A 14,154-nucleotide genomic window follows, 5' to 3' on the forward strand; every position below is an offset into this window, starting at 1 on the left:
ATCTACCAGTCCACATAGTGAGCCATAGCCTTTACCAACAGCCTACAAACGCATTTAATACTCAAACAACAAACAGAAAATAATATCAGATATAATAAATGAGAGTTCTGTAAAAAATAATGCAATATCGACATACTTTTTTTTAGGGTAGGCTACATTTTAATATTACGTTTGTATTTATATCACATGTGTTTTTCCCTTAATTTTGTTTACAACAAACAACTTTAATCTGTGTGGAGATGTTCACAGACTACAGCAGGCTGCTGTGAGATGATGTTGCTTTTGTTAAATTAGCTGCAGACACGGTGAGAGTGAACGGAGTAAAGTCCAACCGACCGTTTGACCGGGTCACGTGTGTTCCCACCTCGGTCCGTACGGATCACGGATCAACTGTGTGCTGTAGAACTAAAAGTAAAAAGTAAAAAGGTTCGCGTGGTGGCTGGCGCTCCAGTGCAAGTGTGTGTGTATGTGTGTGCGTTTGCGCTGTATGTTGGTGTGCCCCGCGATGCTCACAGTCATGACAGCAGAGAGGAGCAGAGAAAAGTAGCTGCAGCTTCATCAAATGTGCTTAATACTCGTAGCATAGTTTCTATATATGACTTTTTGGTAAAACATTTACCCCCCCGGTTTTACCTGCACGTCCTCTCTCGCTCCCCCGCTCGCTCTCTCGCTCGCTCTCTCATGCACGCAGCAATTTCATGAATAAATGAAAAATTAAATACAAACAGGTCGGAAGTATACTTGGGCTCCCAACACAGGTATCGTGTGTGGGAAACAGTGCAATGAGATGAAATTGAAATCACTTTTCTATTTTACAATTGTATTTTATATTGACTAAACATCTCGCGATCGACTGAGAATCAGTCAGCGATCTACCTGTCGATCGCGATCGACTGTTTGGGCACCCCTGGTGTAGGGGTTGGTTTGAAAAAGGGTTTGAGTGAATGTGTAACAAAGTGGCACTCTGCCAGAGGTCAGAGGTCAGACTGTTGCGTATGTTTAACGTTTTTAACTGATTGGTTTTTATTTTATAAAACAGGAATCAGGTGAAGAAACCTCCGATTACCCATAAAGCATTGCGTGACAGCAGTCTGTTAGATAAACATATTGAACCTTAGTGTTTGATGGTAAAGATGAAATCACCTTTTATACCTGCTGGATTATACAGGACTATCAAATAAACCGTGACTGTAGTCATGACTGTAAATATCATTTTTGAAGCTTCAGCATTTATTCATCTCTAATCTTTTAATTTATTATTAAAAAACACACTGATGGAGCAGGTTCCTACTGCCCCCTGGTGGATCATCAGAGCACTGTTTTTTCTCTCTCCTCGCTCCCTCTCTCAATTCACTTCAATTCAAAGGGCTTTATTAGCATGGTGCAGACTCTGTCCTCTTTGGGGAGCCAGGTCTGTCGTTGGCGTCCTCTCTTGATGGCGAGGCCGTGTTCACTGAGTCTGTACGTGGTCAAAGATTTCCTCAGCTTTGGATCAGTCACAGTGCTCAGATATTCTGCCACCGTGTAATCTCTATTTAGGGTCAGATAACATTCTAATTTGCTTTGTTTTTTGGTTGATTCGGTCCAATGTGTTAAATAGTTTTCTTTTTGTTTTTTAATAATTTGGTTTATTCTGATTGGGTTTCTGTCTGAGGGCTCTGCTTGGGAGTACAGTCCCAGAACCAGGTGTCTGAGGGGGCAGCTCTCTGAAGACTCTCTGGAGGTCAGGGCTTTGTAATGGAGCGTGTCAGGGTCACTTTCTTTTAAATGGTTATACAATTTAAAAGCTCTCTTTTGAATTTTGATGATTAGAGGGTACATTATTTGGGGATTTTCGTTGGACACAGAGGATGGATTTACAGAATTCTGCATGCAGAGTCTCAATTTGGTATTTGTCCCATTTAGAAAAATCTTGGTGTGCGAGAGGACCCCAGATCTCACAACCATACAGAGAAATGGGTTCTACAACGGAGTCCAGAATTTGAAGCCAGATTTGAATAGGGATGTGTAATTTGATGTTCCTTCTGATGGCGTAGAAAGCCCTTCTGGCCTTGTCTCTCAGGTCGTTCACAGCGCTCTTACACTTACCTGTGGTGCTGATGTTATGACCCAGGTAAGTGTAGTTCCTTGTGTGTTCAATTTCAACAGTATCTAGAAAGAATCTCAATGTGTGGTGTTGGAGGCTGTTTCTTTTTTGGAAAATCATGATTTTAGTCTTGGATAGATTGACCGTCAGGTCTGGGAGAAACTGTGCAGGAGATCCAGGTGCTGTTGTAGCCCTTCCTTGATTGGAGATCGGAGCACCAGGTCATGTGCGTACAGTAGGCACTTGACTTTAGAGTCTAACAGGGTTAAACCGGGTGCTGCAGACTCTTCTAATGCCTTTGCCAATTCATTGATGTAGATGTTAAAGAGGGTTGGGCTTAAGCTACATCCCTGTCTCCACTTTTGTGGAGCGGCGTTATTAGTCCTTGGTTCCAGATATTGGGGAAGATCCCGGAACTAAGGACAACGTTAAAGAGTTTTAGAATAGCCAATTGAAAAGTAAAAGTAAAAAAAATAAAAATCTCTGTTTCTCTCTCTCTGTCTACTAACTAACACTAACGAGTCCTCTCCTTATACCTGTCAGGTAGAAAGCTACAGTATACCTGCAGTTTAAACAGTTCTAAACACTTCTCATAACTTCATCAGACTTTGACTTCCATGTTGCTAATAATAAAACCACTCAAAAGCTTTCTATTGATTCACCAGCCTACACTGATGCCATGAGTTGCACTTCTTATTATTCATGCAGCCTGGATCAAAGATGTTTCAGAATATTCTTGTTTTGGTTCCTTTGTTTTTCCTTCACATGATGTTCTCTCTGTGTCATGATGTTCTCTCTGATGTTCTCTCTGATGTTCTCTCTGGGGAAAACACAGATCAGAGACTTCTCTGATTATGCATTGTTCAAATAAAACAGACCTGAGCAGTGAAAAGTGATTTATTAAAGTATGCAGCATTAACATGGAGTGATATCTTCTGCATCTAGAACTGAAGGACGACCCGGATGCTGAAATAATGAAAATGGTATTAGATTGTGAATATCATGTTATACATAACTCTCTGAATTGGTACTCATATTTGAAGAAATGCCCCTCATGGTACAAAAGTCTTTTAAAATCCTGCCTGAAACATTTTCAAACCTCCAAACTTTGTCCTCAGAGGGCAGCAGTGATGCAAAAGGCCCGGGACAGACAAAACCCAGAGGGACGCCAGAACTCTACACACATTAACATTACCAACAACTTCAAAAACAGCGAGTTAAATCAGAGCTTACCATTTCCCAGCATGCATTAGATCAAAACCATCAGTGATGTTCTCAAAGGGCAGGGTATGAGTCACAAACTCGTCGACTTTCAGCTTCTTGTTCATGTACTCCTCCACCAGTTTGGGAACACTTTCCACACTCTTGTAGCCTAGAAAAATATAAATGAGAACATTAAACAAAGAGATGTAATGTGTGGCTAACTAAACATTTATTGTAGAAAATTACTGTTTTTTCTCAGCTGTTTTTTCTCTCTCAGCAGTGTGTGCCCTGTATGAGAGCTTATTCCCTCTTTTTACTTTGTTAGTTTCCAATTCCAGTCGACAAAGTTTTACTCTTTCAAGAAATCTGCTCGCAGGCTTGTAAAGGCTGCACTTTGACACCTGTGAGCCTCGAGCAAAAATGTGATTGGAGCAGGATTGTATACTCAGGTGGATAGTATAATCTTCAACTTGTTTTGCTTCTCAGGTAGAAATAAAATAACCAATATTTGTAAATGACTGCTGAATATAAAGACAACAAAGAAACGTGTGACAATTGTATTCTGAATTTAGAAGATATTTTACTTAAAACACATAATGTCTAAACTGTATTTCAAGATAATCCATCCAATACTTTACAAGAATTTAATCTGGACTAAAGTGGCAGCAATGTTAAACTACAGTCTCACATTGTAAATGGTAAATGGATTTGAGTTTATATAGCGCTTTTCTAGTCTTCTGACAGCTCAAAGCACTTTTACACTGCATGTCACACCTACACATTCACACACTGATGGTAGTGGTTACTATGTAGTGACACCATCAGAAGTAACTAATCCCATTCATAAACTGTGGGAGCATTTTGGGGTTAAGTGTCTTGCCCAAGGACACATCGGACATGTTGCTGGGGATCGAACCCTCGACCTTCCGGTTGAGAGACAATGACGACTCTACCAACTGAGCCACAGCCACGCCCCTTTTGTAACATTGTAAGGTGACAGAATTCTGAGCAGATTCATTAAAATAGACATATTTATCAAATACAATCAAATGTATTTGATATATTATATACTGCTCTGCAATGAAAATCTCATAATGCATTTGATCATTTTTCATTGAGAAGTGAAATCTCATCAAGTGTCATACGACTGTCAGTGATGACACGAGGATAATGAATACTGAGTGTTAGAAATCTAAATTAGCTGCAGATGAGGGTTTATTATATTTTGGAGAAGGAAATGGAAGTGATTTTAGACACAGTTTTTAGGGAAAACTTTTCGGTGAATACTATTTAAAGTGACTCAACTGTTGAATCAGAAACCCCCCCTCACATGTTAAAGGCTTTATTTGTGATTTTTCACACTTAAATGTAATAGAAATCGTGTATATCCTCTGAAAATAACTCTGTGAGTCATGACTGTCTACAATGGGTGTAACACCCGAGTCCCACTGTCTGTGATGTTTTCAGAGTTTTCAGAGTCCTATCTTCAGTTTGTTTAAATCGCCCGGACGGCCGGCTGACTCCTCCCCTCGTGTATAAAAGTAATTTAATTGAGGGACTAGAGAAAAGAAGAATAACATACTGTACTCACTGCTTAACTGTGTTTCTAGATCACGCTCATTTCAGGTAAATTTACATGCAGTGTGAAGATACAAGCATAATAAAGATCGCTAGCATTAGCATGCTAACACAACAATGCACCGTGAGTTGTTTTGGTTTCATGCTGGTGCTCAAGGGCGACATCTACTGGATCAAAAAATCACATATAAAGCCTTTAAAAAAAGTAGTAGCTTATTACCTCCAAAAGCCGTGCCTTTCCAGGTGCGGCCGGTCACCAGCTGAAACGGACGGGTGGAGATTTCTTGCCCTGCTGCTGCCACCCCGATGATGATGCTGGTGCCCCATCCTTTATGGCAGGCCTCCAGTGCTGCCCTCTACCACAAAGAAACACCATGAGTATTACACAACTATCACATCAACCAACCAGGAACATACCTCGCCCTCATATATGTGTCAGCTGTGTTAAGCTGTTCAGAATGTATTCTCATTTAAAGCCTGACGCAAAACAGTATTTTCTGTTCTGGGATGTGGTGTGTCATGCTGCTTTAAATATTTTTAACAACAATTTTATGTTATTATTTGATATTATAATAACTTCACCATGATTGCTACATTGCCAACACATTCAAAGGAGTAGTCCACGCCTCCATCTGTCATCTCCACCAGGACCTCTTGGATGGGTTTGCTGTGGTCCTTCGGGTTCACCACGTCTGTGGCACCAAACTCTCGAGCAGTTTGAAACTTGTCGGGGTTGAGATCCACTCCAATAATCCTAGCTGCCCCGGCTGCTTTACAGCCCATGATTGCAGCGAGACCCAGTGCCCCCAAGCCGAACACAGCACAGGTTGAGCCGGCCTCCACCTGCAGAGTGAGGGACAGAGGGGGCAGGTACAGGTCAGCACGTTTCAAGCAGCTATTAATCAAACCTTAATGATAGTAAGGTTGATGAATTATTCCCTCTTTTTACAGGTGCTTTGATTCATCAGTTCAGTTTAGATTTTTATTGTCATCAGGTTGAAACAGTAGACACGTACTGAGGTCTTTTACACCACACATAGCCGCATTGAATCAGTGTTGAGAATCACCATACCTGTGTGAGGGTGTACAGCAGCACAGCACTGCTTCACGCTAAAGTGATGCTTCTATGTTTAGACAGATATTTAGCAGGTAGGAACTGTTAATCATCTAAACGTATTTCATGAGCACTGAACAAGTGCAGCTGAGACTGAATCTCTTCTTTTCTGCAGGAAACTAGGTCAAAACATCGGACTTGTTTGTGGCTGTGGCTTAGTGGTAGGTCGTCTCTCAACTGGAAGGTAGGCAGTTGAATCATAAATGGTAAATGGACTGTTTTACACCATGTCACATTCACAGATTGATTTTTTTAAGGTTTACTTTAGGGCTTTTTCTGCCTTTATTTACAGGTAGGACAGTGAAATCAAGGAGAGAGAGAGAGAGGGGGACGACATGCGGGAAAGGATTCGGATTCGAACCCAGGGCGCACGCTTAAAGGACTTGTCTCTTTATATTCACACACTGATGACAGATCAGACTACATAGTATTACTGTAAATCACATTACTCTCACACATCTATGTTAATGCTGTGATTACTGCAGGAGCTGTGATAGAACAGCTAACACTCAGATTGAAAGTTGAAAAGAGATTTGATTTGTCAGAAGGTAAGTAAAGCGCTTTCAGTTCAGTCCATTTACCTTTTAGCACTTCATTCAAATGCTGGCCCCGTCCTTCTGCCTAATGCTCTGGTTTGTTTTTTTTCCATCTAAAAGTAATAATTGTTACCTCATGAGGTCTGCCCTTACATCACAACAGACTAATAATCTGCCCTCCATATACTTTCCATACAGGATGGATCAGAGACCCTAAGAATGTGTTTGTTTGATGGATTCTAAGGTTTTCTCTCCTCAGAGAACACAATAAGGGAGCTTGCTTGATAAAGTAGTAGAGTGACATCCTGGTAGAAGGCCGACTCACCTTGGCTGTGTTTACAGCAGCTCCATACCCGGTGGTGATGCCACAGCCCAGCAGACACACCTTGTCCAGGGGGGCTCTGTGGTCCACTTTGGCCAGTGAGATCTCAGCCACCACAGTGTACTCGGAGAAAGTGCTACAGCCCATGAATTGGAAGAGGCTCTTGCCTTTGCAGGAGAAACGGGTTGTCCCATCCGGCATCAAACCTCTGCCCTGAGTGAGCCTGAAGAACAAGACACAAACACATATCTGACAACTGTACTGAGCAAAGCATTGATGCTTCGAAGCTGGGCTGCAAGGATTCACATGGCTGTGACTTTACCTGATCTTTTGACACAGGTTGGTTTTGGGATTCTTACAGAACTTGCACTCTCCACACTGTGGGATATATAAGGGTATGACCTTGTCTCCTAAAACACAAAAAGTGTTATTCCAGAGCTTTGTTTGTCCTATTCTTACAGCAATCATTTCTGCCAAGAGAAGGGAAGGGAGGGAGAACCTGGTTGAAACTTGGTGACTCCCTCTCCAACACTCTCCACGATGCCAGCTCCCTCGTGGCCCAGCACAACCGGGAACACTCCCTCAGGATCCGATCCACTTAGTGTGTAAGAGTCTGTGTGACAGATTCCTGTTGCTACAACCTGAAAAATGTTTCAAAAAAGGAATATTTGTTGAAGTGAGCCAATCAATCAGCTCATGGATCATATCTGATGGTTAATTATATAAATACTTGAAGATTTTTTATAATTTCCTAAAGTAGAGATTATCTTAAAGGTAAAGGGATTGGTTTTCACAAATCAGATGTCTTACCTTGAGACGAACTTCCCCACCTTTAGGGGGCGCCAACTCCACCTCCTCCATCACAAGCGGTTCCCCAGCCTTCCATGCTACTGCAGCTCTGCAGCGGATCACCTTCAACACAACACCCAAGAGCTTCAGCAGGCCTGGTATCACTCATGATAAACAACCCATTAGTGGAGGCAGCCTTGACCATAAGGATATTTGGGAAAATTACATTTCTCTCTGTTGTCAACTAAAGTCTCTCTAGTGTTGAAACACACCATCAGGGTCACCATCAGTTCTCCTACTGTGTTTCCCAATAGTCTTCATTTATAAGACCCATAAAACTGTCTCCAAAACATACTTTGACCCTTTTCTATTTTGGGCAGACATGTTGCAACATTAGGAAGCCCCCACAAGAGAAACAGAAAACTCCTCTTTGAGTTCCTTTAAAAAAATCTTTTATATAATAGATTGTGAAATACAGAGAAACAAAGGGACTGTTTCTCTTTTACAGTTTTCAAAATAATTCAAATTATCAAACTCAAACTGTGCAATTAAAAAAAGACTTATACAAGAAATGTACATAACCCATGCAGGGATAAAATATATGTGTAATTTAAAGCAAGAACCTATAAACAGTTGAGGAAAACATCTATAATTAGACCTGAATATAAAAAAAAAAAAAAAGTGTTGACCTTTTGAAGTTGTTCCACTTCATAGACGTTTTAAACCCACCACTGATTTCCTGTCTTCATTAATGTGAACACTCCCTCAGCTCCATGGAAACAGAATTGCGGTAAAAAGTGGTAATGTTAGCAAATATTGTAGGCTACTTGGTGGAATCTGTTTAACTATTTAAACCAGCACAACATTTAGATACATCCCATGTAAGGCATGCTTACCCTCCCTGCAGTTTCCATGATGTTTCTCAGTTAAAGGTTAGATAACAATGCAGAACAGTCAGCGGAGTTTGGATCAATCACAAATAAGGGACCTTCCTCTTTAGGGTGTGTACTTATCCAAACACTGTGGAAATAGGTCTACTTTCTGAAAGGCTCACTTCCTCCCTCCTTTAACCACAAACACAATGTGATGAAATATGATACACAAATGGTGTTACCTAAGACTAGACAATTCCACCAGATGCGTGTTCAGTCCGTCTCCGCTCCGTTACAGCAGCGGAGCTGATTGGTTACTTTATTCAGTGTGTGTGTGTGTGTGTGTGTGTGTGTGTGTGTGTGTGTTTCAACTGGCTCCTCTACGTGTCTCACAGCTGTCTCAGCTCCAGGTCCAGAGTCCTCCTCAGCAGATACCATAGACTGTAAATATTACTGGACGAACCCTGACCCGTCTGTTACATAGGCAGCAAATGAGTCCAATCGAGGGCCGCATCCATACTGGATTTGCAGTCTCAACCTAACTTCGGATCAATTATCAAACTCAAACTGTGCAATTAAAAAAAGACTTATACAAGAAATGTACATAACCCGTGCAGGGATAAAATATATGTGTAATTTAAAGCAAGAACCTATAAACAGTTGAGGAAAACATCTATAATTAGACCTGAATATAAAAAAAAAAAAAAGTGTTGACCTTTTGAAGTTGTTCCACTTCATAGACGTTTTAAACCCACCACTGATTTCCTGTCTTCATTAATGTGAACACTCCCTCAGCTCCATGGAAACAGAATTGCGGTAAAAAGTGGTAATGTTAGCAAATATTGTAGGCTACTTGGTGGAATCTGTTTAACTATTTAAACCAGCACAACATTTAGATACATCCCATGTAAGGCATGCTTACCCTCCCTGCAGTTTCCATGATGTTTCTCAGTTAAAGGTTAGATAACAATGCAGAACAGTCAGCGGAGTTTGGATCAATCACAAATAAGGGACCTTCCTCTTTAGGGTGTGTACTTATCCAAACACTGTGGAGATAGGTCTACTTTCTGAAAGGCTCACTTCCTCCCTCCTTTGACCACAAACACAATGTGATGAAATATGATACACAAATGGTGTTACCTATGACTAGACAATTCCACCAGATGCGTGTTCAGTCCGTCTCCGCTCCGTTACAGCAGCGGAGCTGATTGGTTACTTTATTCAGTGTGTGTGTGTGTGTGTGTGTGTGTTTCAACTGGCTCCTCTACGTGTCTCACAGCTGTCTCAGCTCCAGGTCCAGAGTCCTCCTCAGCAGATACCATAGACTGTAAATATTACTGGACGAACCCTGACCCGTCTGTTACATAGGCAGCAAATGAGTCCAATCGAGGGCCGCATCCATACTGGATTTGCAGTCTCAACCTAACTTCGGATCAACCTAGCGACAGCAGTGAGGCGGGACCGGCGGGACTTAACTCCGCCCATTCAGCTCAACGTTAGCAGTCCACTTGACAGCATAGCTAACAGCTAGGCTGCTATCATCAACTACTCCTGCTCGTCCTGAGAAAACTCTACAAACAGTAAGTTAACATTTAACTTTTCTACAACACAGTTAAAACTAATTATATTCAACCCAAATATTTAATTAAAGTCTTAAAACTACACTTTTTTAAATATACAATTATGGTTATTAGTTATTTGTCAGAGAAGTTAGACTTTGTCGTTGTTAGCAGAGAAATACATTAACAAAGTTTTATCCATAAACTGTAAATAAATGAGACATCCAGAAGAAATCAATATTACAAAGCATACAGTTCATGTTACTGTTCTGACAAGAAGAGGAATGTCTGTGTCTTATATTTACTGATGTCAACAGCGATGAGGTCAACATGACAATTGAAAAATAATGATTTAGTATTTATTATAAGACATTTGTTTTCTATAGAACCTGTGAAGTCATGGAGTCTGTGGACAGTGTCAGCTTCACACCAAAAACTTTAAGTATTAGAAAAAATAGTGTTTAAGACTGGCATCTATTATTATGAGTTGCAGCTATCTTGTTCAATATTATTCCTGCAGATGTGGCTAATAAAAAAAAACAGCCTGAGCTGTCACATGTAGTAAACTGTACATTTTGTCTTGTCTGAGGCATTAATTGAACACCTTTGTATTTCTCCTATAGACACAGTGTGGATTATTGGTGACTGGTCCGTCGAGGTGCCCAGAGAGCTGCAGAGACAGAGGAAGAAACCTGAACCTCAACAACATCTGTATTTGTTGGTTCTTCTGGGGTGGACTTCGGTTGTTTCTCTTCAACAGCTCGCTGTGAGGGAGGTCTCCCCCGGATGGCCTGAGTGATGTCACCCACAGGCTGAGAGCTGGAGCTGAGGCGGGTTTTAAACATCTTGACAAATCGTTACACCGCACCCGCCTGTCAAGCTGGTCAGCTACACGTCTTATTGTGAATAACTCTTATCCTTCATCAAATCAAACGACCCCCGTACAGTGTGTGTTGATAGAGACATGAGCTAATCACACCTATTTGTTTGTTTTGTACCAAGCTGTAAACATGTTAATCTCTGCTATGTTGTTTTTCAGATTAAATAAATATTTCTATATAAATGCACTCCATTTTTTTTTTACCAAATACTAATGTAGTTCATTTCTGAAAGTGGGATGGAACAGAGTCATTGCAAAATGATGACCTTCAACACAGCCCCATTCTTAAATCAAGATACACCGAGAGTAAATAAGATCAATAACTTGTGAATAAAAACACAGTTAAAAATGATGAGAAATGTAGTCTTCCCAGATCAATATCACATAATATCAACTTCTCCCATCTAAACTGGACAAAGGGTTTTAAAATGGGAAGAAAATAGTTTGATTGCAAGTTGTTTGGAGGAGATCTAGTTTTATTTGAACAGCATGAATACAGTCTTCCAAGGTGCAAACTCTCCTCCTTCTCCTGAAGCCTGTGGAGCTCCTTGATGTACTGCTGTCTTATCTGCTGGCCATCTTCTCTCAGCAGAACTTTGACTGTTGAAAAGTCATTCTGACGAAGCTCGAGCATGTGACATGGATCCAGGAGAACATGGACTTTTAGTGAGGGGTCTTCAGGATGACAAAGAAAGAGAGAAAATATCAGTTATTCATTAAATCATTTTTTTGTTCTCATCTATTTTTCTGTATTCATCTGTGTGTAAATTTATAAATTCAACAGTGTACTACCCAGACAACAAAGGTACAGTATTCAGGTAATCAACATCTATTCGAAGTTAAGAAGATAAACCTTATTGTAATCGTGCTGTTTTCAGCTCTCTCACTCACTTGCACAATGATATTCAACATCAGATTGTCTCATATTTTGTATGAGGAAAAATTGAGCAGTTTATTGTGGATAGTACTTCATCTTAACATGAAACAAATACTACCTGAATTATTTAAATCATTAACAGGTCCCAACTCTCTGTGCTTTAGTACAGAACATACAGTAACTCATTTATTATTAACATGACCTCAGTACATGGCTGTATTCTTCAAACTATTTCTTATACTTATTGCTTTATATCTTATTTTCATTCCATATGTTATTTATATTTTAACTGCTATATTCTTTATAAGAGCATCTGTAACCATTAAGAACTACATTAATAACAATATTAAATTTACCTGAACTCATATAAAATGATTTTTTTTAATTTGGTAACAGTTTGTACAAATCTTAAGACACTACATCAACCATGTAACGTTAATGTCATCCTCTATAACCTACACAGCATGTTAGGTTCAGTTGAGTTCAGTTTATGTTACTGACGGATAATTACTACACAAAGTTTGTTTTTTAATGTCGACATTTACGTGGAGTATAATATTCACCATAACGTCAGATAAACATATTTACAGTCTGCTGTTAACCACCGAGGTGAACCTTTAGCTTCTAACATCACACAAACTCATTATTTTCAACATCTTAACAACAAACATTTCTAAACCATTGTAAATAATGTAAATAATGTAAACAATGAGCTACACTGAGTACAGTTAGCCGACTGGTTTACAAGCTAATGCTAAACAAGCTAGGTCCGTAAATATAAATACCGACACATGAGTATACAGTAAATATAACACTACTGTATCACTTACCGAAAAAAACTGAAGCATCAACTTGTTGGATGGTCTGTTAACCGCACAGCAAGCCATGTATGTTGTCAGATATGTGTTAAACAAACTCTTCAAATGAAGTAAAAAAGAGGAGAAATCAGACGGATCAAGCTGTTAGCCTCCTGACCTGCTGACCTGACAAGACAGATGCAGCGCGCACAGCTGTCAATCAAATCTGACACAACCCTTATATGGGCATAGTCGTTTTCCTTAATAGAATAAAATCCAATGAGTTATAAAAAAATCCCCCCCCCCCCACAAACACACACACGTGAGGAGAAGGGCTGTCAACTTATCAGATATATCTCGTTTTTTGAACCAGGCTGTAAACATGTTGATTCCTGTGGTAAAAACGGGCTTTTTTGGCTGTGGGCTTATGGGACTTCCTGCGCTTCTGCAGCCAGCCTCAAGCGGAACCTCGAGGAACTGCAGTTTTTTGTACTTCCGCATTGGCTTCATTTTTCGAGACCGGAGGGCCCTTTCCGAATTGTCACAGTTCAGTATGCAGTACGTACTATTCAGTATGGAGTTTCAGTATACTGAACTTTCGTGCAAAATTAAACGTAAATCTTCACGTCACGTCCGCCTCCAAATCAAAACAAACGAGCGTGGATTAATTTAATCAATTTTTAATCTAGAGTTAAAGTCCCGACTGAAATCGCTACTTTAAATTAACAACAGACAATATAACAAATATCTGCATTATTATAAAACCTTTCCCCCTCTATTTAAATGATGATTTAACTATTTAAATGCATCTTTATTGGTTTATTTTATATTCTGTGTATTACTGTCTTTCATTTGTAATTTTCTTTATGTACTGTATGTTATTTAGTTATTTAATCTTTTACTTGGTTTACATTGTGATATTGTTTTTTGTTTACCTGACTGTATATGCGCATTACTCTTCTTGAATAAAGCTAAAAAAAAAACTTAAAAAAAACGGGTGAATGCGGCCGGTTCGGTAAACGTAAATGACGTCACTTCCATGCTGAATGAATCAGAAGAAGTAGGAACAAATATCTGCCTACTGTGCACGCCTACTGAATAGTAGGTATTAAACAGTATACAGCACGGATAGTACATACTGCATACTGCCTACTGCATACTGAAAGATTCAGTATGTACTTGGCAATTCGGATACGGCCGAGGTTGCCCCTTGGCAGATACGGGCAGATACCATAGGCAGATACCATAGACTGTAAATATTACAGATACGCAGGTTTCTATTTCTGCCGGATGCAGGAGCACGGCGCATCAATTCACCACAGAAATGATCGAGCGGGACGGGAAGTCAGACACCGATACAACATTAAAACATCCGGTTAATTTTCAGAATAAAACACTCTGTTTTGACGGTTCAGAACGATGACCGTATGTGTGTGTGTTTATGGGTTTTAATGCTTGTATACGTATATGTTTTATACCACATAGTATTATCTCGGGCTGTCGTGAGTCTGTAAAATTAATTCATGAATTGTTCTTTTATG

The 14,154-nt window shown here is 39.9% G+C and overlaps 1 protein-coding gene and 1 long non-coding RNA gene across 5 annotated transcripts; one reads left to right on the top strand and one right to left on the bottom strand.

The window, feature by feature from the left end:
• Positions 1-1,209: 1,209 nt before the first annotated feature.
• Positions 1,210-9,636, bottom strand: LOC109992144 (alcohol dehydrogenase class-3 chain L). 4 transcript variants are annotated; one of them, XM_065966130.1, is made up of 10 exons: positions 8,525-9,636; positions 8,318-8,397; positions 7,650-7,751; positions 7,339-7,480; positions 7,162-7,249; positions 6,843-7,062; positions 5,450-5,710; positions 5,088-5,223; positions 3,320-3,458; positions 2,970-3,052 (listed from the first exon to the last, which is right to left on the bottom strand). In XM_065966130.1, exons 3-10 carry the CDS (start codon positions 7,698-7,700, stop codon positions 3,028-3,030), a joined length of 1,062 nt encoding a protein of 353 aa, XP_065822202.1. In that variant the 5' UTR covers positions 7,701-7,751; positions 8,318-8,397; positions 8,525-9,636; the 3' UTR covers positions 2,970-3,027. The 4 variants fall into 4 exon arrangements, with proteins under 4 accessions (XP_029135306.1, XP_065822202.1, XP_020500293.1 ...); XM_029279473.2 differs by lacking the exons at positions 2,970-3,052; positions 8,318-8,397 and adding an exon at positions 1,210-2,906; XM_020644637.3 differs by lacking the exon at positions 8,318-8,397.
• Positions 9,637-9,680: 44 nt separating this feature from the next.
• LOC136183247 (uncharacterized) lies at positions 9,681-11,615 on the top strand. The gene is made up of 2 exons (XR_010669083.1): positions 9,681-10,080; positions 10,683-11,615. It is a non-coding gene; the product is annotated as an uncharacterized lncRNA (long non-coding RNA).
• The last annotated feature ends 2,539 nt before the right edge of the window (positions 11,616-14,154 follow it).

This window comes from Labrus bergylta, chromosome 18 (assembly GCF_963930695.1).
Source record: "Labrus bergylta chromosome 18, fLabBer1.1, whole genome shotgun sequence".
NCBI classification, from domain to species: domain Eukaryota; kingdom Metazoa; phylum Chordata; class Actinopteri; order Labriformes; family Labridae; genus Labrus; species Labrus bergylta.

Bases quoted from the DNA above. Each gene is read 5' to 3' on its own strand.
- LOC109992144 (XM_020644637.3), bottom strand. The intron at 7,250-7,338 runs GTTCTCCCTCCC...TTTGTGTTTTAG, and splicing joins AGTCACCAAGTTTCAACCAG to GAGACAAGGTCATACCCTTA. The intron at 5,711-6,842 runs GTGAGTCGGCCT...CTCACTCTGCAG, and splicing joins CTGCTGTAAACACAGCCAAG to GTGGAGGCCGGCTCAACCTG.